Source organism: Haliotis asinina, chromosome 15, assembly GCF_037392515.1.
Source record: "Haliotis asinina isolate JCU_RB_2024 chromosome 15, JCU_Hal_asi_v2, whole genome shotgun sequence".
Lineage (NCBI taxonomy): Eukaryota > Metazoa > Mollusca > Gastropoda > Lepetellida > Haliotidae > Haliotis > Haliotis asinina.
In genome coordinates, this window is record NC_090294.1 from 22,345,451 (window position 1) to 22,369,944 (window position 24,494).

General features: G+C 38.9%; 1 protein-coding gene across 1 annotated transcript in view; it reads right to left on the reverse strand.

Annotated features, from left to right (window-relative positions):
- Positions 1 to 8,068: 8,068 nt before the first annotated feature.
- Positions 8,069 to 24,494, reverse strand: part of LOC137265540 (protein mono-ADP-ribosyltransferase PARP14-like) — a 31,296-nt gene continuing 14,870 nt past the window's right edge. The window contains exons 13-26 of the mRNA XM_067800959.1: positions 24,215 to 24,264; positions 21,869 to 22,090; positions 21,064 to 21,285; positions 20,670 to 20,757; positions 20,056 to 20,187; positions 18,599 to 18,664; positions 17,161 to 17,340; positions 15,548 to 15,751; positions 15,152 to 15,378; positions 14,803 to 14,883; positions 14,043 to 14,367; positions 12,867 to 13,006; positions 12,287 to 12,461; positions 8,069 to 10,656 (exon numbers count right to left, since the gene is read on the reverse strand). Of these exons, the coding sequence (XP_067657060.1) occupies positions 10,370 to 10,656; positions 12,287 to 12,461; positions 12,867 to 13,006; positions 14,043 to 14,367; positions 14,803 to 14,883; positions 15,152 to 15,378; positions 15,548 to 15,751; positions 17,161 to 17,340; positions 18,599 to 18,664; positions 20,056 to 20,187; positions 20,670 to 20,757; positions 21,064 to 21,285; positions 21,869 to 22,090; positions 24,215 to 24,264 (2,399 nt within the window). The 3' untranslated portion in view covers positions 8,069 to 10,369. The remainder of the gene's footprint in view (positions 10,657 to 12,286; positions 12,462 to 12,866; positions 13,007 to 14,042; positions 14,368 to 14,802; positions 14,884 to 15,151; positions 15,379 to 15,547; positions 15,752 to 17,160; positions 17,341 to 18,598; positions 18,665 to 20,055; positions 20,188 to 20,669; positions 20,758 to 21,063; positions 21,286 to 21,868; positions 22,091 to 24,214; positions 24,265 to 24,494) is intronic.

Below are 24,494 nucleotides of genomic sequence, written 5' to 3' on the forward strand. Positions count from 1 at the left end.
GAAAGTAGGTTTATTCACCACGTCATGTGCGGGTTGTCTACCACCAGCTGATGATGCCTGACGCATTAGGCGATACTAACCCCTTTGGTGTTTACACGAACACCTATTTCGCGTTTATTTACCATGAATATTTGTGCTTAACATAATATAACTCATATTATAACCTGTCACTATACTAGACAGAGGGGGCTGTTTTTCTCCATGCACAGCCGTATCAACGGCAATATCTACATCACTGCGAATATATTTTTTAAAAAGTTTTTTTTTCAAATCCGTGCGATATTAATGTTGTGAGAAAAAAGAAAATATCAAGTAAACAATAATTGTATACCTCAAAAGTGAGGCGACACACACAGCACATCTTAGGGACTTCAAGGAGATTTTATGTACGCTTTGAAATATTTTCAAGACACTATCTTTATCTTCAGTGCAAATTCAAAAGAATAATAGGCAACATCAATTTGAACTCATACAGGTCTCAAATCCTTGCGCTATGCTTTTAACAACTTAAGAACAGTATTAAATGTACATAACGGAAAGACGGAGTATCATGTAAAACAAGGGTTAATTGTGTCCTAGATTTTCATGCACCGTTACCCGGATGTCGGATATTCAGTAGGATTTAGCGATCAGAAGGTCGCTGGTTCGACCCCCACCTTGAACGTGATTAAGTCTTTTTAGTCACAAAACTATTTATATCATCTGTAATAACTTTGCCAAGGGTCAACCCCATGGAACGGGAAATTGAAATTTTATTTCTTTATCAAATCGTTTGCGTTACAGAGACGAGTAGCAAGCCAATTTCGTGAAAGCCCGATATGTTGCAAAGCCTTATGAGACAGTACTGAGTGCCTGTTCAGAATTTTGAGCGACAATCCTGTTTTTTTGTCATAATGGTAGCTACGCCCAAGAGTGAGTCGGGATGTGAAGGGAACACCAATACTTTAAGAAGGGAATCATTTTTCTCATTGAGCCTGTGCTGTAAGTGCATTACAGGATCAGACAGACAGACAGACAGACAGACACTGTAATCAATAACAAACCTCCGGCCCAGAATACAATCATGATAATCAACGCTTTTTTACAGTATTTACAGTTTGTGTCTCCTGTATACATGATATAAGAATAAACATACATTTTTCAATTGTGGGGAAGTTACTACAACATGTCTTAATATATTTATTCCTGATACTAGAGTAAGCTTCACACACATAAAATACATGTCATGCATCTTCAATTAATGAATTGCCATTAGATGTTCAATATAGACAGTACCTTTAATTCTAGTTAATAATGGAATATCTGCCCCTTCCTACGGCTAGTCTGAAATTGCCGCACATGAACCTACCAAATACGGTTTTAAAATATTGACGAAGCTCATCACATAACATGTATTCAGTGAGGGTTAACTCAGTGCTATTCGTGACGTTTGCACACTTGTATGTTTTCTCAATTCCAAATTGAAAAATATCTCGGACATTCGGTTTGGCTGAACAAATACCTATTAATTAAATACTGTACAAATTTGAAAATGCATGATCTCATTCGTCACTGAGAGGCAATAGCTTTGACTGATTCATCTGTTTGACGGTCGCAATAATACGAGAACTGATCTACAGAAAATACTTCTCCTTAATTAGTGTCGGTGATTACAATAATGAAGCTATGTAAGTAATCATAGTTACAAATGATGGGGATAACGAACGCCAGATATGGGCTAGACGAGCGTATTTCAAGGTCCGGCGTCACCGACTACACGGTCATTCTGTACGTGCACATCCACTTTAGAATTGTCCTCAGTAACCCATGCTTGTCGTAAGAGTCGACTGACGGGATCGGGTAGAGATATGTTATTGTAACCCAAATGCGCAGATTTTATCCTCATGCTGTTGATTGTCTGGTCCATACACCATTATTTACAGACCGCCGCCACATACCTGTAATATTGTTGAGTGCGGCGTAAAACTAAACTCATTCACTCACTTACTAGGGGTGCAGGGGTGCCCTTTTGTCGTGAAAGTATATTAAATGACCTCTGAGACTCATGAAAATGAAGCGGGTACCCCTACTTTCTCAAGACTATGCACTCCCTGCACCCTACCCCATCCCTTTCTAAAAAAAAAAAAAACTGTACCCAACCCTGTCCCCAACACTTTTTCACTGACCCTCTTCTCTATCGTACTGCTAGCGAAGCGACTTCTAGACAGGTATTTAACTTCACCCAGTCTAAGTAAACTTATCCTCAGTACTTTTCGTTACACTCCACCACTAAGTCTAACAAAACCTTATGGGAGGTCGCGTCAGATAACCTTTGAGATTGACCAAACAGAACACTGCTTACTAAATCGCGAAAGTGCACATTCGCACATCCCTTATGAACTTTTTGTCTCGAAAAGGTTCGTACCTGAACGATTCCGAATGCTATTTAGCGTACGATCACTTCTGGGTGATGCACGCGGCGTACGTACTGCTATGACAACGGTGAGTAAACAGTCGCTGAAAATAGTGTTTTTGACAATATTCAAGGATGTTATCTTGCGGAAATATTTGCTAATGGTAACCATGTCAACAGAAACCCCAAAGCGTATATACTGCGCATGCAGGTCAAATAGCTGTGTTGTATGCTGATTTTGGTTTGTGGAGAGATCTGTGTCGGTGACCTGAATATTTTGAAAGCCCCTCCGTTCCCTAAATAGTAACCGTTGTCTGATTGATTAGATCTATTTAACCGTCTCGCATTTGATTGGACTGTCATTGGTTGCTCAAGGGTTACCTGACGCCACCTTCTACTAGGTTTTGTTACTCAGTGGAGGAGTGTAACGAAATACACTGAGACTAAGTTTACTTAGACTGTAACTTCACCATTCCAAAATTTGATATATATGCTGATGAGATGTCGAGTGTTTGAACCAAATTTCACTTCTGTCTTTAAACACGTTGCTGTAAGGAAGACACAAACTATATTTTTGTTCGTTGCAGGACCTCTGCTTGATGGTCAGATCATTCTCCCAAGATCTTACCCTGATGTTAATTCAGTTATCTCCATCACTGGTTCATCTGATTCAGTCTGATTCACCATCACTGATGGTTACTGATTTGGATGTGTGGCGGACGGGTATCCTAGTGGTTAAAGCGTTCGCTCGTCACGCCTAAGACCTCTTGTTCAGTTACCCACATGGGTACAGTGTGTGAAGCCGCATTTCTTGATTTCTCCACCGTTGCTTGAGTATTGCTAAAAGCGGCGTTAGACTAACATCCACTCATATACAGTATGGTTCAAAATTATTGAGAATAGCTAAAGCATTTCATATTATTAAACGAGAACAAATCAGATAAAATTGAATGTATTGTGAAAGTGAACTGACCTTTTCATGTCGTGTAGGTAACAATTTAATATTTTATCAAGTCTCCTTGAGCTTCACGGCACAGTCTAAGACGGGTAGGCATACTTCCTATCAGAGAGGTTAGTGTTTCGTGAGTTATGCTGTCCAAGTATCGGACCACTTCTCTCTTCATGTCTTCAATTTTTGTCAACCCCTTTTGATTCACACATTCCTTCATCATCCCCCAAATGTTCTCAATGGGATTTAAGTCAGGACTATATGCAGGAAATGGTAATGCAGTCACATTTTTCTCCTGAAACCACTGCTTGGCATGTTTTGCGGTGTGTTTAGGAACATTATCTTGCTGCAAAATCCAGTCATTTCCATAAAACACATGTGCACTTGGAAGGAGAAAATTATCTAATATGTTAGTGTAGCGTTGACTTGTCAGATTTCCCTCAAACACACACAGCGGGGTCGTTCCTAATAAGGATATCCCTCCCCGTACATGAAACTTTGGGCTGTATTTAGGTCGTCGATACAACGGTGCTGATGCAGACTTTGTCCATATTTTCACATTATTGGGATATACCCATATTGAGCTTTCATCAGTAAAAATCACATTTTCCCAGTCAAAGTTTTCATGTGCCAAACACCACTCAACACGCCTGTCTTTATGTTCTTGTTTCATGAGAGGAGAAGGAATTCCAGTCTTTTTCTCCCATCCAAGATCAATCAAATTTCTTCTAACTGTAGATTTTGATACAACTGTTGATCCCCTTTCTATCATTTCATACCTGATGGTGGAGATGCTTGCCCTTTGCTTTTTAGACGCTAAAATTCCCAGCCGGATGCGATCTGAGAAGTCCAATTTTCTGGGTCTCCCTGCTCCTTTCTGGTGCCCAAAAACCTTTCCCTCTTTAAAATTCTTCCTAATCCTATACACAGTAGAAAGAGGAGTTCCTGTTCTCTCTGCCAATGTATTTACATCATCAATTCCTTGATTACACAACTCAAAAATCAACCTTCTTTTATCTTCAGCAGACATTGTTGACAGTACTTAGGAAAATGACGTCTGCTACAAATTCAGGGGAGGTAACTCTAATTGTACTATACTCAGTAGGCGAAGATGAGTTACCTCCCTTATACCATTACTTAGTTTTAAGTATCAGTGAATCAGTTGAGGTGTTAGGATAGCTCAAAGTAAGAAGAAAAATTCTCAATAATTATGAACCAGACTATACATGGTGGAACAGCGCCAGTCGGGATATTGTGTTTCCTAAGCTCATTGTTCACCATCACTGTGCCTAACCTCCTGACCAAAACGTTTCTCTCTGTCCTGGACCCATTCCTCAACGACATGTACAGTCGTAAGTCTATGTTAAAGTATGGGAGTTACGATCGACTGATTGCTACGACAGTCGTAAGTCCATGTTAAAGTATGGGAGTTACGATCAACTGATTGCTACGACAGTCGTAAGAGAGTTACGATCGACTGATTGCTTCGACAGTCGTAAGTCTATGTTAAAGTATGGGAGTTACGATCAATTGATTGCTACGACAGTCGTAAGTCTATGTTAAAGTATGGGAGTTACGATCAACTGATTCCTACGACAGTCGTAAGTCTATGTTAAAGTATGGGAGTTACGATCAACTGATTGCTACGGCAGTGGTAAGTCTATGTTAAAGTATGGGAGTTACGATCAACTGATTGCTACGGCAGTGGTAAGTCTATGTTAAAGTATGGGAGTTACGATCAACTGATTGCTACGGCAGTGGTAAGTCTATGTTAAAGTATGGGAGTTACGATCAACTGATTGCTACGGCAGTGGTAAGTCTATGTTAAAGTATGGGAGTTACGATCAACTGATTGCTACGGCAGTGGTAAGTCTATGTTAAAGTAGGGGAGTTACGATCAACTGATTGCTACGACAGTCGTAAGTCTATGTTAAAGTAGGGGAGTTACGATCAACTCATTGCTACGACAGTCGTACGTCTATGTTAAAGTATGGGAGTTGCGATCAACCCATTGCTACGATCGCGTTGAGGAACGGGATCCAGAACGCTCTTAGAACCTTCGACTACACGTTCTTTAGACAATATTTCACCAACCACTCACTTTCTACACCCGTAAAGCCTATGATGGAAAATCTCACTATCAGTGGTCAAGGAATTTTAAGTAGGCTGTGTGCATACTGGTGGAGTTTCATGTCTGGATTCGTACTTTACGTCTCTGTCAGATCAAAAGCTCCACAACACACAGAACTAAAACAGCGCCGTGTATAGATGCAATATTTTTTTCCTGGGACACAAAAAAACAGAGTGTCTCAGGCAAAGGATGTTCTTTATTGATTACGTAGAGGGACGATAGTGAACATACTTAGAATTAATGTTTAGATATTCGTATTCATAATCAGTTGTCCAGATGAATATAGATAGGGTCATGATATAGTAGTTTATTATTACGTTCACTTAATGACTCATTCAAACACAAACCTGCATTTCTCCTGATTTGAATTCAAAATTAAAGGTGAAAGAAAGATACGTTTCCAGTGACAGCAAAATTGATGGTACCATGGTACCTCCGGAAAGATACGGTCGTGATGGTGAGTGCGCCACTATGTAGACAATCAGACCGTGACCGCTGAGCAACTTCAGGAAAAGCAAAAGATACGTATGCAACATTGAATAACTTCAGATAGTAATTAAACATTTTAACATTAAAAAAGGAATAAGTGAATGACATAACACGATGAACGGTGTGTATAATAGAATTGCTGATAATTGGAAATACTGTAATTCTTAATAAAGACTGTTGATAAAATGCCTGTATCTTTATGACTGCCTCTACAACATAAAACACTACCTCGAAAAGCGCTATGTGCAGTTAGCTATAGAAAGAGTTTTGCGCTTGAGAATGGCATTTTAGACAACGATAATATTATGTAATATTGGAACACGGAATATTTCCAGTGAAATTATATGAAAAATAACTTGAGATATATAAAATAGAGATATATACTCTCGTATGCAGATAATAAAAACATACTGACAATCCTGTTATTACAAGATGTAAATGTTTTCCACGCTGGACAAAATATTGATTTTGCATCCATGACTCCTGTAACTAAACATTATATGTTAACTTAAATATACTGTCCCTAAAAGGATCTGTACATTAAAAACTCTGTTCATAACCTGTTGTGTTGAGACAATAGTCAAAATTTGTGACAAAACGTTGATAACATAATTTTACTTGATTGAACAAGTAAAAAATGATTTTACCTGTAAATGTTGATTTTGATGAGATTTCTTACAACCATTAAAAAGGCATCGCCAAAACAGAAACTACCGTTCACTTTAACTTTGTGCAGCAAAGAGCATGCACTGTCTGGCAATGAAAAGCCAGATTACTCTCAGAAACTGGCATTCGTTTTGAAGGAGCTTCAAGGTAAAATCACTATGTCAAGTCTTGACTCTGCGACACTGAACATCGCCACTGAAAGAATGCACCCTGGGGATTACTAATCGTCACCATCGCGCTCATCGTCTCCGTTATCATAATGTATCCACTTGGTTGTATAGACACTACCACCTTCCTTAAAACTGGTGTAAAAATTCACGTACTAAAGTCTATTTGTGGACGAGTTACATATGTTAGAAAATACATTTTCGCAACAGAATTCGGGCCTATGCGGGTCTTTTGGGGATAGTATACATAAATGTCTGACACAGGGATCTGTGTAACACTCATCTTTTCCATAACTCAATTATTCCGTGTCGTATTTGATGTTTATTTTAACTATGTGAACGTAACATTCTGTGATGTGCCATAGGTTAAGGGACACCTAGGATGTCACGTTTTCAGCTTATATGTTGTTTTAGCGCATAACTTGCGAAAAGTTGTGTTTGTTGGTAACTACTCATTCGGTACCTCTCGCCCCTTTGCGTAACATCGCTATTCGTCTCATTCGTGACCAACTCGTGTTATTCCGGGACAAGTCGAATAGCCAGGTTACGGAAAGGGGCGAGTAGTGACTAATCGAAAATGTACACACGTAGTATAGTGAATTCATCAAGTATCGCGTACAATGAAGCCTATTTCTGTCATCGCGAACACCATGGTTGGGTGAACGAATGTCATGTGACCGGATAAGAAATAATTTATTGTAGACATACATTTGGTAGGCACATTTGGCAGAGAAAATGTCCATTTACTTAGCATATCAAAAAGTCCTCTTAATGGTGTTACTTCCCGGTATAGCGAGAATGGAAATGTGAAAATCGGCGACGAACTGGGATACCAAGAATGTTTAACATACGCGACAGTGGTGTGTTCTTTCGAAGCGCCGACGTTCACAGTAGATGAAATATTAACTAACGCATAAATGAAAACAGATTCATCAGGTTCTTGACTAATATTTCAGAGGAAATTATAAGGCTTCCACAGGATGATCACGACATTCGTCCGAATTCAAGTGGGCTGCCCCTCCAAAAGTTTCATGGTGTAGATCAAAACTAAGATCGCCAATTACTGATTTGGGGATCCAGATGATTTTAGTGATGAATCACAAATAGAAATTGGCACTGCCAACAGTAGTGTTAATGTGTGGCAAAAGGTCAGGGGGTCTCAGCTCACCTCCTGAAAAACGTCTCAGTGTAATGTTGTAGGGATGTATTACTTTCGCAGGTGTTAGAACACTGCCATTCTTGATGGGCGAGTCAATGTATCCAAACATGACTTAGTGTCAGAATCAAATTTATTGCCAATAGTTGTTCGCCATATTCAGAACAAGATTTTGACACTCCAAGATGACAATTCACCAATCCATCAAGCACAGTCAATCATCATGTACAAGCTAAACAACCAGATTCAACCGCTATTGTAGACTGCACAATCTTTTGATTTAAACATAATTGACAACATTTGGTTACGCATCAAAAGAGATTCGAAAAAAGAAACTTCCCAACATCAAATCCACTGAAGACCTTCAGCACGAAATCGTGGCACTCGGGGAATTGGTGTCTGAAGAGTACGTTGAGAACCTCTATATAGGTCATTTCCATGTCGAATTCTGAAAGTCCCTATATAATACCAAGCATTAGGCAAGTGGATTTAATATTTTAGCTATAACTAGCTCTTATAACAAGTGAGAAATATACTTACGGTCTGTACACGTCACACACATGTCTGCACATCACTGTACATCGACCAAAGTGAAACTCTGAACAGCCCTTTTGATCAGTGTAACACATATTCGTTATTCAAGTAACGTTGTAGCAACACAAGAAGGATCTCAATAAAGTTTCTAAAAATAGCAAAGTATGAAAGCAGGAAATGCTTGGGCTCATTCAGAGATGGAATAACCTGGAGGATAATGGTCATTATAAAGATGATAATCAGTTTGAGATTTTACGTGGCCTTTCAAAATATTTGATACAAAAGATAAACTCATTCTGTTATGAATCAGGTTTGGAGAAGCATTGGAAAAAGTTTGTTTTCCAGTTACACCCAAATGTAATGATTTATGGAGAATGTCATGTTTCTCATTTTCGGTCATTTTATACCATCGTATCACAAAGATTTAAAGATTTGTTTATTCACATATTGACTTCATATTTGGAACAATTTACAGTAATTTTGATTGCTTTAAATACAGAGTAATACCTCCGCGGTTTCAATCTCAGAATGCTATTCCTTTCTTTATCCAGATTCGGGTATTTTGAAAGTGATCATATGACAAGGGTACATATATTCCAAAAGAAAATTGTGTACATTTAATGTAATTGAAGATGAGAGCTACTTTTTGTCATCATGTACTTAGTGCACTGAATTTAGGACAAATATCTTCCGCAGTATTACCATACATATATACTCATAAATTGTTAATGTATAACTAAAACTACTAAAACACGTACTATTCGGTAAAGTGGGATCTATATCAACCATGCTTTTGTTCATAAAAAGGTTTGAAACAAAGTGCCAACACTGTCATTTGCTTTTGTACCATAGGCCTGTGCGTGCTGAATAAAGTTATTTGAAATTTAAAAAAATATTATACTTATAGTTATAATGTCTGTCTGTCTGTCTCATTGATCCTGTAATTATTGTACACTGTAACATCGTAATTTTTTTTGTTAGGCATATCATGCTTGTACAATACCATCAACAAAATAGGCTTACTTCATGAGAAGAAGCGCACATGACACAAATTGCTTTAAAGAATATAATAATAACGTATACGTGAAAAAGCCAAGCGAATTCCAGATATACCATACAAGAACTAAATATGTTGATAAACTAAACGATGTAAAGTAAGACTATATTCCAATAACTGACAAAAAAACATCAAGCTAATTCCAAATATAACATACAAGAACTAAATATGTTGATAAACTAAACAATGTAAAGTAAGAATATATTCCATTAGCTGACAAAAAACATCATCTCGGAAAACAAGGAAATAAATGTCATATTCTCCATCTTGAACATGAGATGTAACATTCAGGTGCCATAATTCGCTGGACAATTAAACAAGTTTCAGTGTGATACAACAGCTTATAATGACTTCACCAACTCGTCCTAAGGATACTGACCTCAGCAATCATCCAGTCAACCTGAGAAATTGTTACAGCATTCCCCTAATGAAATATATGAACATTCACCTTGGAATAATTTTCTTAGAATCATATTTACAGCCTGTTTAAGTACATGTCAATGCTTATCTCAGACATATATCATACCAAGAGACGCAAATATACTAGGATGGAAGACAGTAATTATAACAGTAACAACTGAACTGATTATGGCTGTCGACAAAATCGGTGACATAAACTAGGCATTGCTTTCGCTGGATTGCAGATTAAATTGTGACGAGGTGAGATACACATAAAATCCAAAAATAATGTCAAATAATAGTTGAACTTTCCTTGTTCTCTATTGTTTTGCTAAACTGAAACACAACCTTGACTTCCAAAACTGTAGCAATCGCCAGAAGAATGCAAACTACTTCACATGAGGAGGCGCTTACATGCCTGTACCGTTTTCACTTATACGTGATAAGGTACTTTGGGTATGCTTGTGTGTCATTAAAAATGACAAACATTCCTGGTTGTTGGATATTTTCCACAACAGAGTCATAGAGAACTGCTGGAGTGGCCGGATCTAAGGGAGGAGGAACCCTCATCCCATACTTGCCCACCGTGTACTGCCCTGTCAAAACGTCCACAAGGTATATATACTTGTTGCCACCAGGATCGGGACGGGAGTATTTGTCTTGTGTTGAGTAGTTGACGTCAACGGCAAAGTAGACCCCGTTGCCATGGGCAACAGCTGAAAATGAATTTAACATTAACGCCATATATGCATGTCTTGTAATCACATGTCTGTGATTAATACACTGTGATCGCTGACATACGTTTTCGAAATTAAAACTAGCATAGTAATTATAGTCTGTTTGCAGTGAAAACTTACCAATAAATTTCATTTTAAACAATAGGCGTAAATCGGATAAAGTGAAATTAAGACTGCGAATCCTTATGATTTTAGCTTGCTAACTGAACATATAAATCTCGGAATTTTATTCAACTTAGGATGAAAGTTGTTTAACAAACGATAATAGTTTGTTTGTATTACAGGGGAGTATTTACTTTAAATGAAACACCGAGAACAAGCAGGTTTGGTCTAAGTTAACACTCATCATGCTCCACGGGTGCATTTGGTTCACTGTTCCAACTACTGCGCTTACCCCCTTGTAACACACACCAATAATACCGATTTGAATCTATGATTGTTTGTAAAACAACTTTTGTCCTAAGTTGTATACAATTATGAGATTTCAGTGTTCAAATGGCATTGGGAGGATTCGCAATCTTATTTTGAGTTATCCGATTTACGTTTATTGTTGTTTACGTTACGTTTTCACTGCAAACAGACTATAGATGATTACTTTAATAAACTTATTATTAATAGAGTGATGTACCAATACTCAAGTCAAAGGTAGTTTAGAACGGTATGTATGCTTTCATGTCTGCATTTCTACACCTTGGATGTTTGTGTCTGCATGCGACCTGACTGTGCAAATGTTTGGTTTATATTTGTCAACCAGGAACCTGAACTCAAAACCCTGGCACCTCAAGTAATGCCCTTACAGACATCATGAAGCAGTTGATGGGCCGTACGTACATGGAGTGTAGACAACGTGAATGGTCTGGTTCGTCCTACCACAAACCAACTGCCCTACAATATCTACGATGAGGCAATACTGAAATAATGGCAAAAGACCCGTGAAGATCTGGGGTAGAACAGGTCTTTAGCAACCCATGCTTGCCATAAAGGGCGACTATGCTTGTCGTAAGAGGCGATTAGCGATCGGTTGGTCAGGCTCGCTCGCATACATGGCTGACACGTCATCGGTTCCTGTTGTACAAATAGATACTCATGCTGTTGACCACTGGATTGTCCAGACTCGATATTTACATACCGCTGCCATGTAGCTGGAATATTGATCAGCGCGGCGTAAAACTGAACTCACTCTCTCACTCCTGCGTGATGCCAAGAATATGTGAGAATACCTTAAGACTTGCACCATACACGGATGCTTGCCTCAACATACTATGAGCGTTGTTTAGTACATCACGGGAAGCAGTGGAAGTTTCGAAATGTATAATATCAATATTCCGAACCAGAATGAATCACACTCTGGCAATTGATTTTAACTGCAAGTTACAGTTTTTGTCTGCGATCTGAATGGAGTACTTAGAGCTCCTAAAAGGGTATCAATTTGTAGCGTTTGGCTTATTAAATGACCGATATCTTAAATTTGATGTGTTCCATATGGTTTCACAATGTTTTATCTTTCCCATTACCGACTGACACTAGTATCATAAAACACTGTCATACATCACATGTTGTGCCTTTCCATTAAACCATTCTAAAATTGTTACAAATTTTCTCATTTTACCATTTTTGCCACAGTAGCTTCTGTTGAAGCCGTATCTGTTGATGGAAGGTATGGCTTCTGTAGCTGTTCCGTGCCAGAGTTGTCTCTCCTGATTTGTCACGGATTGTCTCCTATTGAACTCATCTTTCTTGGCCATGTACTGCTTATACAGAGACTTGTTCTGGACGCGCTCGATCTGACAGCAGGGCAAAACATATACAGGTATTCAATATAAAGCTAAGAAATACCAATTTCTCAATGAACACGAAGACCTTATGAGTTCAGTTCACCGTTTCGGAGAAAGCAGGTGGATTGCGACAATTGCATGGTCATATGACAAAACCTAAATTATGAACGTGTAAGAGAAGTTTGATCCCCAAAATATGTAATTTAAGTGTCTAAACATTATTGTCAGTTGATCGTGCTCAGTGTCTTAACTTAAAGGAGTACTCTTGTTCTACTACCTCCAAACACAATTAAGCAACTGCATTTTTCAAGTAATGTCTTGTATACATATCGCTTACCTACCGATACAGACACAGGCAGAATAATTATGATTCAAAATTTAACACATGTCTTGTGAAAGTGGTGAAATACTCACCTTTATTATTGTACTCTTTGAGCTGGAAAATGACCCAGCTACATTTCTGTATTCCGCGCTGTCTTGTCCAATCCTACAGACCTTCAGATTCTCACTGGCACCCATAGGCTCCCAATTGTGTGGAGGGTCGAACTCTGCAGCTGGGCACAAAAGCGTACAAACATTTACACAAATGACTACTTTACTGAAAAAGGAGATAGCAGAGGAGCAAGGAGCAAAGGGGGAGATCAGGGAGAACGGGATAGAGAAGAAGAGGACGGAAGAGGAGAGGACCGAGGAGAAAAATGAGAAAGGGACAAAGACGAACAGCAAGGGGAGAAGACGAAGACAAATTTGGTTTCAATCTGATCTCGGGAAATATTGCATGTGCATATTTCTGGTGCTTGTACAGATTCAGACTGTTTATAAGTACCAGCCCAATGGAATAAGAACCATTGTCACTAAGGTGACATAATCCCCTGCCGCATACTATCACATCAAACTTAAAAAAATAATGAAAGTTTGAGATGAAGTTAAATGTCAACGAAAACATGACCAGTCAACCTTTCTTCATATCTTGCTGTTTAGTTGTTCAAACACACAAATAATTTCAAGGCTGGCTTTGATCTTGACATGAATGTCATAGTTTATGACACATGAAAAACATGTGTTGATAAACATTCGAGGGAAGTCTTGAAAGTGTATGAAGAAAACCCGATCTTGAAATATGTTGCTGCCAATTCAAATTAACATGCTAAAATCAAAGTGTCCCTGTGACCTTGAAAATCAAGCGGATGTCACCAAAATCGGCAGGGCTTTACACCTTCCTTACATGAAGGTTGGTGCCAAGTATGAAGAAAGTGTAGTTAACGGTTCTTGGGATATCTCGCTGACATGCGGGATAACAAGCTGAAATCTTCAGAGTGTCTCCATGACCTTGAAAAGGTCACCAAATTCGACTGAGCCCTGCGCCTTTCCATGTTGCTGAATATGGAAATAAATCAAGTGCCACCCAATGCCAAAAGTAATGGAGAGACTAAAGTATTCTTTCAGTCTTCCTACACAATAAGTCACATCAAATACATCTGACGATCGTGGATATAAACTGCCTCACCCACATAAATGCCTTTGAATATATTTACTGGATGCATCAGTTTTACAACAACAATTGGTTGTATATTGTGCACTGCAACATACCTTGGATGAGATCCTTTCTGACAACGGTGACCTTTGTGCTCATATCATCATCTCTGTATTCCACCATGTCCTTGAAGTCTATTATGTATTTCACCCCTTCTGTATCTTCAAGTTCATAGTTGTCTCCGCTACCTCTAAATCTTTTCTCAATGAGTTTGTTTGTATTCTGGTCATATTCCACCAGCTCCTCGTCTCCATTGTCCAAGGTGTCCATGAAGTACCACTGCACACACGCTCCTACAGCTTCTGCATGTTCTTCATCCTTTTGCTCCAGACAGATTTCGTACACATATTTGCACGTTGCAGCAACATCGTCCTTTAGACCCTGGATTAGGACACGTATATTGGAGACTGAGTGCCAGCAGTGAGTGAGTGAGTGTAGTCTTACGCCGCACTCAGCAATATTCCAGCTATATGGTAGCGGTCTGTAAATAATCAAATCTGGAACAGACAATCCAGTGATCAACAACACGAGCATCGATCTGCTCAACTGGAAATCGATGACATACGTCAACCAAGTCAGCAAGCCTGACAACCCGATCCCGTTAGTCGCCTCTTACGACAAGCGTAGTCGCCTTTTATGGCAAGCATGGGTTGCTGAAGGCCTATTCTACCCCGGGACCTTCACGGACTGAATGCCAGGAAAGGCTGAGATGACATCCACGACATTTAGTGTTAATTCATCTTACTTTCATTACTGAACATCGCAGATAACATAAAAAATGTCAAGGTAAAGGTAGATGCCCCAGTAACGGCTTACCTGTAATCTGATTCTACCAATGCGTGTATTGATGTCTATGGAAACGCCACGCTGCTTCGCAAAGCCTTGTAGCCTGCAGATCTGAATAAGATACAACATACGTTCTCACCTCTTCCGTCAAATGAATCAGCAATCGTTAACAGTAATCCTGTCTAATACAAAAGACACAAACAAATATGTAATTGAATACTAATAGGTTTCAATAATGAAACTGAATAAATGATTTGTAAAAGGATGGAGAATATTCTTCCCGAGAACAAACACCCATCCCAAAACAAATCCCCTGTTGATGCCCTTGAAATTAACAGATATCCCCTGGTTTTACAAAAAGAAATATGAAGTGACAAACCTTTTCTTCATCTAACGCCTTGACTGTCTCATTCTCGACAACTTGATCATCGAAGTCTTCTTTACGAGCATTTTCAAGTCTCTCCTTCGCAGACTGAATGCTTTCACGGTTGTCAGAGTAAAATGTCACCACGACGCCACCAGGATGAATGTGTTCCTGGACGTGGCGGAGTCGGGGTTCAGCTTGAGGGTATCCCGGCTGCGTTTTGGGCTTTGCGCCCCTATGCCCTAAAGGAAAACAGAAAGTTGATGGTCATGTTGAACATTTCAAGAAAAGCATAATATATCCGTGTTATGAACATTACCATACGCAATACAATTTACACAAATGTAGGAAAGAAGACTTAGACTTGTAAAGTGATGACACATGTTTCTGCATCATTATGTGTCATAATACCTTTATTCCTGTCACCAAAGAAAGGCTTCTTGGCTATCCCTCGTCTGTTCAGCAGAGATGTCAGTAATTCGTTGAATCTGTCATATCTGTCTGCTTCGTAAAGAACGAGTCTCACTTCGGTGACATACTTCAAGTTCGACATGTCTTGCAAAGCATCATAGAGATAGTCCATCAGCAGATGTTCAGGAACTCCACCGCGAGGACCTAGACACATTGCATTGATAAAAGTTAGTTACTTTTGAGAAGTATATATTTTCCCCAAAACGATTTACTGATTTTGTTTCTGTATTTTTGAAGTACAATTATAAATACATCTTTCAAACACCCTTGTGCAACAGTTTGAACCAACTGTGTTTTTTTAAAAAAATAGTTTGATTTACTAGGTAACAGCTATAATATGCATATTTTCAGCTCGAAACAGCTTTTATAACACATGATGTAAGGTTAGGGCTTCATTGGAGTCATTGTTGCTGTGTCTGAGTGAGTGGGCGAGTGCATGAGTGAAGCCCTCTAACGATGTTTGCAATATCCCAGCAACGTGGACTTCGCATACATGGGTGTCGCATATTGTGCACATGTGGGTAATCAGATCTTCGACCTGACGAGCTACCGCTTTAACCGTTTGACTTCCCTACTACCACTGCTGTGTCTCAGGGATATGTCAGATGTTTATAACTATCTATCATAGGCTGGTTTCTTCATATCTTAAATGACTGTGCTTTGGAAGTATGACAACTGCGTTAACGATTAAAATATAACAATGGAATGGAACAATGCAATTAAAAGTATCTTTTTTACACTTGAGACGGGTCTGTTACTGATATAATTAAGCCTGTTCCAAATTATAGAGCTTGGAACCACACACTCGGGTCCTCTCTCCACGCTGGTGGACGTTAGGGTATAAGGACTATGCCTGAATGGGTGGGGGATGGGGGTGGGTGGGTAGTTTGGTTTAATGCTGTTTCGGTTAAATCAGTTTTTCAATGATGTAAGCAGCCAAACATGAAATGATGCACGTCCACCCCTGGAACTCACAAGCACGGGATAATGCATTCTCTTCCCACAGAGGTTACTTGTCATATCTTCCTACCAACCTCTGTTCTAATACGGCCATATTTCGCGGTTCTCATATAATCCTCTAGCGGCAAAAAATGGCAGCAGATTTATACCCCTTTTTTCTGTCTAATCAGAACACGTGTTACATTGGCTTAGATTCAACTTGAAAAATGCAAGCAATGTGGAGAAACAAAAATGACATGACTGAGTTCTGTCTAGAAGAATCTTTTGAGTATTGCCCTCGGGAAGAAGTTCCAGTTTTCACGATGCATCCGGAAATTAGAGAATGGGGATAATGATGATTTGAAAGAATAATATCTGAGACGAGAATCCCAATTGTAACACATTACCTCAGGTCAGGTTTATGTATTAATTCAAAGGTTAATATTCTGTTAGTCTGCCCAAAGAACTTCTACGACCAACCATGCGCACATTCTTTCAGAACTGATGTTAAATACGTCAAATAAATATTAGTCACATCTGCATAGATATTTACAACGCCTTAGATGACTTGTCCACTCGTGACGCCTCTTTTTCAGAATGGACTCCATGCTTACCTTGTCCAAGAGCTGGTAGAGCCACAGATGAACAGCGCTGCTTATCTGCCTGTTTGATGCAGGTTTTCAGTATTTTTTTAACGTCATGTTCGAAGTGAAATTCCTCAAAGTGGATAACAGTGTTGAATGTCGCTCCTGCTACTTGTGACACTGTTAAGCCTTTAGAACGGACATCTTTTTCTGTTGAAAAACGTAACCAGAAGGCACATGTATGGAATCAAATAATAAAATTACGTTCAAGCATCATGAAAATATGGGACAAAAATGAAATCCATCTAATAACTTAACGATGACAATGTATGGAAATGTGAAAAACATATGTACAAACAAAATTGTAATTAATTTTCATGTGCAACTCTTTTTTTAATAGTTTCCAGTGCATATACAATATTCATAAAGCGTTCTGATTTGTTATGAGAATGTATTTTTTGTAAATATAATGTCACATTAATTAACTTTTAGTTGTTATAGGTAACAAAAGTTTAAAGCGCTGGGCGTCGATTTGAACTCACGCATAGAACTCAGGTTACGTATTTTCACCTGTAAAAAGTGTGGCGAGGAGTTAGCTCTCCTTTGGTTGTTTGGCTCTACGTGTTTTCGGTGTAAGAAAGTTGGATTTCAGTAATTTCTAATTGATAGTGGTGTAGTGTTGCTCTTGTTAATATTCTCTGGAACTGTACAATAGGTATAAAAAGTATTGTTGCTGAGATATCTGTGGGACTACTTTGGATTTACGCTCATCTTTCTGCTAACATCAACTTGCACCGTTCAAGAGGCCTCGGCTACATTGAACTTTCACCAGCTGTCAGTCTTCAGTCAATATACTTACAAGGATCAGGAACTATAGACCAAAGAGTACTGTATTATAAATCGGTACTCTCATTCATTGTAACCATGTTTATTCTATATATAATTATATAATACCATAGCTTATTATAATAATTTTATGGCTTGTTATTTTGCTGGTTTATGGGGGACTGGGAAGTCTCTTGTCACAGTCATTTCTAAACCGTAACAGATTGACAAATCCTAAAGTTTCTGGGCCGTCGTTGATAGAGATTCAAAACAAAACTACTGTGCATGCAACCCAATTGACGATTCTAATGTTCTCTGAAGAAATATCATGATTTGATATTCAGTAAAGCAGACTAATTTACAAAAATAATGCCAGATATATCAACTTTTACACTTATGCTCAGCAAGATGTTCTGAAAACATCCTCCAACGTTACAAGAAAATACATTTAAGCTACATGTCCTTGAAAACACCCTCCAACTTTATACCTGAATACATTCAAGCTACATGCCCTTGAAAACATCCTCCGACTTAATAATAAAATACACTGAAGCTACATGTCATTGAAAACATCCTCCAACTTAATAATAAAATACACTGAAGCTACATGTCCATGAGGCTTGCTAAAGCGTTTCCAGCTCACCTTTTTGTGTTCGGTTATCAGTTCCCACGCTTGGAAACCTTCGCAAGAGAGCCTGATTAATCATTCCTGCAAGTAAAGGAAAACTTTCTTAAAAGAAATTGTCCATGTTGTCCGACCTGATGACATGTTTTAGAGTATACTTTAATGTGTGCTGGCTCACTATAAGATTTTCACACACAGTCGAAGTCCCTTAACTTCACACACTTAAAACCTGAATGAAATCAACACTTCTACTCACATCTGCATCTGCCAGACCTGCTTACCTGGCTTATTGAGGCGTGTTTTGTACGATTTTTTTATAATTAAATACGACTGTACGCCACATAGCATATTGTACCCCAATCGAGTTATATTCGTCAAAAAATTCGTTTCATTCCACACTGTAGTTCAACTGTTAGAATGAACCATCACTGAGAACGAACTTGTCTACTCTTCCAATATGGTTTACCAATGCTATTAACAGACACATCTGAGTCCTACCGATATTTTCCGATTGCGTACAAATGGAACAGTGTGGCTGACCAAGTCAATGACAACCCGAAAATCCAAAAAATACTCATCGGGCAAAAGTTTATTGAGAAATACCCTTTCTTCACCGGAATAAACAGATCAGATCAACTAAAGGCGCTATTCTACATATTGCCGTGCAAACATTGATATAGCGGATTCGAGAGACATGCTAGGAGCCGAACCATATTCCTTATGAGATTGTACACTTTTACACCTCAGAAAACACTTTATCCACTTTTATACACCTTGAAAATAAGTGTGTTAGGCAGGTCCGATCTGATATAAATGTAACAAAAATAGAGGTGGCAAAAGGAATATACCAGTTCCCTAATACAGGTTCTGAAATGAACTGATACGATGTTAAGGTTTTTTTAGTGTGTTCACAATTAAACTTCAACCATTTCTTCGAACATCAAGCAAAAAAAATCATAGTATGTGTTGGGCAAGAGTGCTTTGAGATTTTCTGACTTAATGTCTGATGGAATCCGTGGGAAAATTAAGACTTGTTCTCAAATCGTTGGTGTTGAGGTTTTACCAAAGTTTTTCAAAAAAAGGTTAAAGCCCATATATCTTTGCCACAGGACTGTATTCAATGAAGAATAATAACAAAAACAACACAGAGTCCCCGAGGTATGATGTTCGTAAACTGTTGTCGGGAAATATATATCAGAACAAATCACCTGAAGATCTCCAAGCTAAATCAGCTTTACTTACATATTTAATAATCAAATAGGAGACATTCACTGAAGATACATGTTTCGTACAAACAAATGAATTGAACATGAACAAACCGCATTTCCACAGTTCCAGCGTTTCACCTAAATCTAGTTAAGAATCATAAATATTATATCAGAATATTGATATAGCTGAGTGCAGTTTAAAACTACATACAAACACACAGTAAAAGAAGACTGACCAAATTTCGGAAATAATATAAGGGAAATTACCTTTCTGAAGATTGAACTGTGAATCCACACTATTTATGATGCAGTCCACTTTTTCTTGAAGCAGATCTCCATGTTTCAGAATGAAGTGGATGTTGCCAAATGTAACTCCTCCACTTACGTCATATGGTTCATCTGTTGTGGTATGTATATCAAAGAAAGAGTGAGTGAGTTTAGTTTTACGCAGCACTCAGAAATATTCCAGCTATATGGCGGCGGTCTGTAATTATATCGAGTCTGGACTAGACAATCCAGTGATCAACAACATGAGCATCGATCTGCACATTTGGGAACCGATGACATGTGTGAACCAAGTTAGCGAGCCTGACCACCCGATCCCGTTAGTCGCCTCTTACTACAAGCATAGTCGCCTTTTAGGGCAAGCATTGGTTGCTGAAAGCCTATTCTACTCCAGGACTTCACGGGTTCAAAGGAACAATTTAAACAAGTAAATACATATAAAACTATCTGTGGTGCTGACATGATGTCATCATTTATTTTTCATGCCATTTTATTCAGGATACTTCAGGACACCGTAGGCGGTTAGGATCGACACATTGGAAGTAAAGAAAAATGTTGATTATAATTAATCTAAAATATCGGTGAAAAACGCCAACCTGTGCATACGTTGTCTGTTTTCAGTTGTCGACCCCTCCTGATTGAGGTGGGCTGACCGTAAAACGATCTGCTCTCTTTTTCAAATGCCTTGGAAATAGAATGGTGTAGTTATATATTTGGTAAGAACTCTGTGTCATAAATGTATCAGTGAGTTTAGTTTTACGTCGCTTTCAGCAATATTCCAGCAACATCACATCAGAGGACACCAGAAATGGGCTTCACACATGTGGGGAATCAAATCCGAGTCTTCTGCATGACGAGCGAACAGTTGAACCACAAGGCTACTCCATCACTGCCTATCAGCACAGTCATTCGTATATTCTCAACAATACTTAACCATGATTCTTGCTATGGTTTCTGTATTAGATTGCAGATCATATAACCGTGACCTACCTTTGCCACATCATTGTCCTTGTCGTATATGACAATCTTGACATCAGTTAGCGTGGTGTCAGGATGGGTTACCCAGAAGGCGTCTGTGGCTCTGAACATTATCCTAGCAGAGACGTCTTTATCATATCCCGACAATCCTATCCCAAGCGTTGGGAACAACAAACTCGTGTGCTTGTTTCTGCTCGCTTCTTCCAGACACAGAATAACAGCCTTGTGCAGGTTCTAGTGTAACCAAAAGTTTTTAAGTGTGGGAAACAAAATTGCAAACTTCATCAACGTTAGCTACGTGACTTCTTGCTCTCAAGGAGCTACTGTGAAAAAATATATACACTTCAGGTATAAGACATTTAGCGTTTCTATAAGTGTAAAATGGAGACTATTCATAAACGCGTGCTCTATTACCTCCCCTTGTTGACTTGATGACACTCGTCGTAGGTGTTTCTGATCTGTCGCTTTGTTTTCAGAAAAAAGCTGTACCAGTTTATCAGTACCTTGATTGCTTACGTGACAGATATATGACATAATTTGCGCAATATCAAAGTTCAACGTAAAACACAGACAAAAAGACTGAAATTATCCAGCACTCATGGTAACGCATATCTAGACTTAGAGTATGACTTTTTCACGCCGATACATTTTGTCGCAGGGTCAGCTTTTCTACCTTTTTGTGAGTTAGATTTCAGTCTGTGTGTATTTACATGATCAAGTAGATAACATATATACATGGCATATTTCATTGCCGTTTTGATAGAAAGATAACGTGACAACTGGGATACTGAACGTGATTGTATACTTATTCAAATACCTCAGCACCCTGTGCAGCGTTCCATGGGGATATGACTACATGGTAGATTTCAGACGCCTGTAGAAGACCAGCTGAAGTCACTGCCAGTCCGTGAAATCCAGTTTGGTATATCCTCCGGCATTGGGCTTCTACAGCTGGACCGGCTGCTTCTGCTATAGCCTTTGACAGCCTTCCTCTTGTCAGATTTAGTTTATTGTCAGTCGGATTCACAATGACGTTTGCCTGTGTGGTAAAGTTCAATGTACACTTGAATGAAGGAAAATATGTTGTTGTAAACAAATGTATTCAAATTAATGTTTTAAATCGTCACTTAAAGCACTTACTATAATTAAGATATATACACATGGTTACATCGAAGATGAATTTCTCCACAAACGGCGTCAGATATTACCGAACAGCTAACATCACATCCCGCCTAATTCCTACCGTGTTTCGTCACACATAACAATACCTGATACACACAGCGGACCTCTCAATGTGCATCATATTCACGTGGAGACGAGTTACTGAATCCCGCTTAGTAAACCTTTTTCAGGCAAATGTTTGACACGATCCAATTGTCAAATTTTGCAATCCTCGGGCTTTTCCGAACACTCCTGTCGTGTTAATCCGGGCTATTCATCTAGCTGACGACCTCTTTGTTTAAGCTCTAATGTGGTCATTTCGTTCATATTATATACTCCGATCTCCAGGGTTTTACTGAAATATATATAATTTAGTTCGTTCCAATATATAGCTGGAATAATGTTGAGTGCGGCCATGAACACCAAACCAACCAAACAAATATTGAGAAGTGTAGCGAGGTCCTGCTTGATATTTTTCACTCGACGTTATGGGTGAAAGGAATTCATTTAGATTTGCTTGCGGCCTGTTCCGAATAAGGAATAATTTTGGAAAGAATGAAAAATAAAAGAGATGACGTACTGTTTACAGTGGTGTGGTCTTGCCTTAATATTCAAAATCGTCTTCTCTCAATATACTGATATACCTGGTACACGCCCTACAACGGTATAGTGTAACCACAACCCATAAAGCATGTATTTGTATGAGAGCATACATGTTGTTGCAAACAAGGTCAGATATATTATTGTTTGATGCTTTATCTCAGCATCCAGTTAATGATGATAACATTCTCCCGTAACCATGCCTGTAAAACAAGTCACGCATGTACCATTCAAATACTGCCATGAACGCAGCATATGAAATAATTTATGCGGGTATATTTACGCAATTTACATATATGAGCATGAGTTAAACACACTTCATGTGGCATAAAAAGTACTTATCATCAGGTGTGGTGCTGAGCAGCTATATACCAGATAACGTATGCGCGTACAGCGGGAAGGTGGTGGGGAGGGAGGGGGGTTGGTTAAACAATTATAACACCTACCACTAGAGAATGAAGACACGCATAATTATCGCGATTTGTGTTTGTCTTCACAGTTTATAAAGCAGATGGGGTAATTAACACCGTTTGTTTCAGAATCAACAAATAAGCGACGCAAGCGGCCTTATTGCAGCAGAGAACATTGCTGAGGTCAATGGCGTTTTTCGGGAAAGGACGACAGGGCTACACGATGAAGGGTTAGCGTTTTCCGGACGGTTCTGTCTATATATGGCTAACAAAGCCTTGCATTATGGTTTGGAACTACGTAATGCACCTAAATACCCATGGTGTTACATTTAGAATGGGGTATCCCAGTTTAGAGCAAGACTCGACGACATACGCAGGACGTTTAAGGATGTAATGCCATGTGCTTGTCTTTTCGTCAGTTTCCTTCACTGCGTCTTTTGAAATATAGATTTCGAGCGTTCTTCCGGTAGAGGAAGTTTTACTTTCATGTCACGAGCATCACAATTGCTGTAGAGATCGGCAACTTGAGAAAACAAAACGGAAAATGGAATTTTGTTCGGTAATAGCTGCTTGTTCGGTAATACCCATCACCGGTCTACATAAGTGAGAGAGTGAGTCTTTCATGCCCCACTCAGCAATACGCTCTTGGTGAATTGCACGAGGATGAGGCATAGATTTGCTAGATAGCATGTGCAAATATTGTGCCTGTGAACAGCTGCGTCTATGGTGTAAAGTTTTGTTAAGAATTTCTCACCGAGTTTTATCATTTATTGAACTCATGACAATAATCTTTTCAACTTTACAAATTTGTTTTACGATACGTCACTTCTTGTGTATACAGTAGCTTGAAACAGTGTGGAATATTTTGCAAAATCTAGTTTGTAAGAGTTGACTGAAGTAAGTGACTACATTTACACGAGTGAATCTAAACTTTTGTTGGGTAGCATATGCATGGGTGGACATCTTGTTTTACATGTTTTTGGTGTTTTTACCTTAAACCTGGTAATTGATCCGCGAGTGAGGATCACCCTCCTTCCAGAATCTGAAGCACAAACATGATTAATTCTTCATTAATTTGTGTTGGACTGCAACGAGTATTCATGCATTAGATCAGCCTGTTTGGGCAGATAGGTAAGCGCAACAACAGTAAGCATGGGCAAGATATTTCATTGTTTCATCACGGGAAGCTTTGAACCTGTCCAGGATTTCATCCAGGCTAATAATCAACATATAACGTACTTTGTTGAGCTGACTTTCATCCGGGGTTCGAAC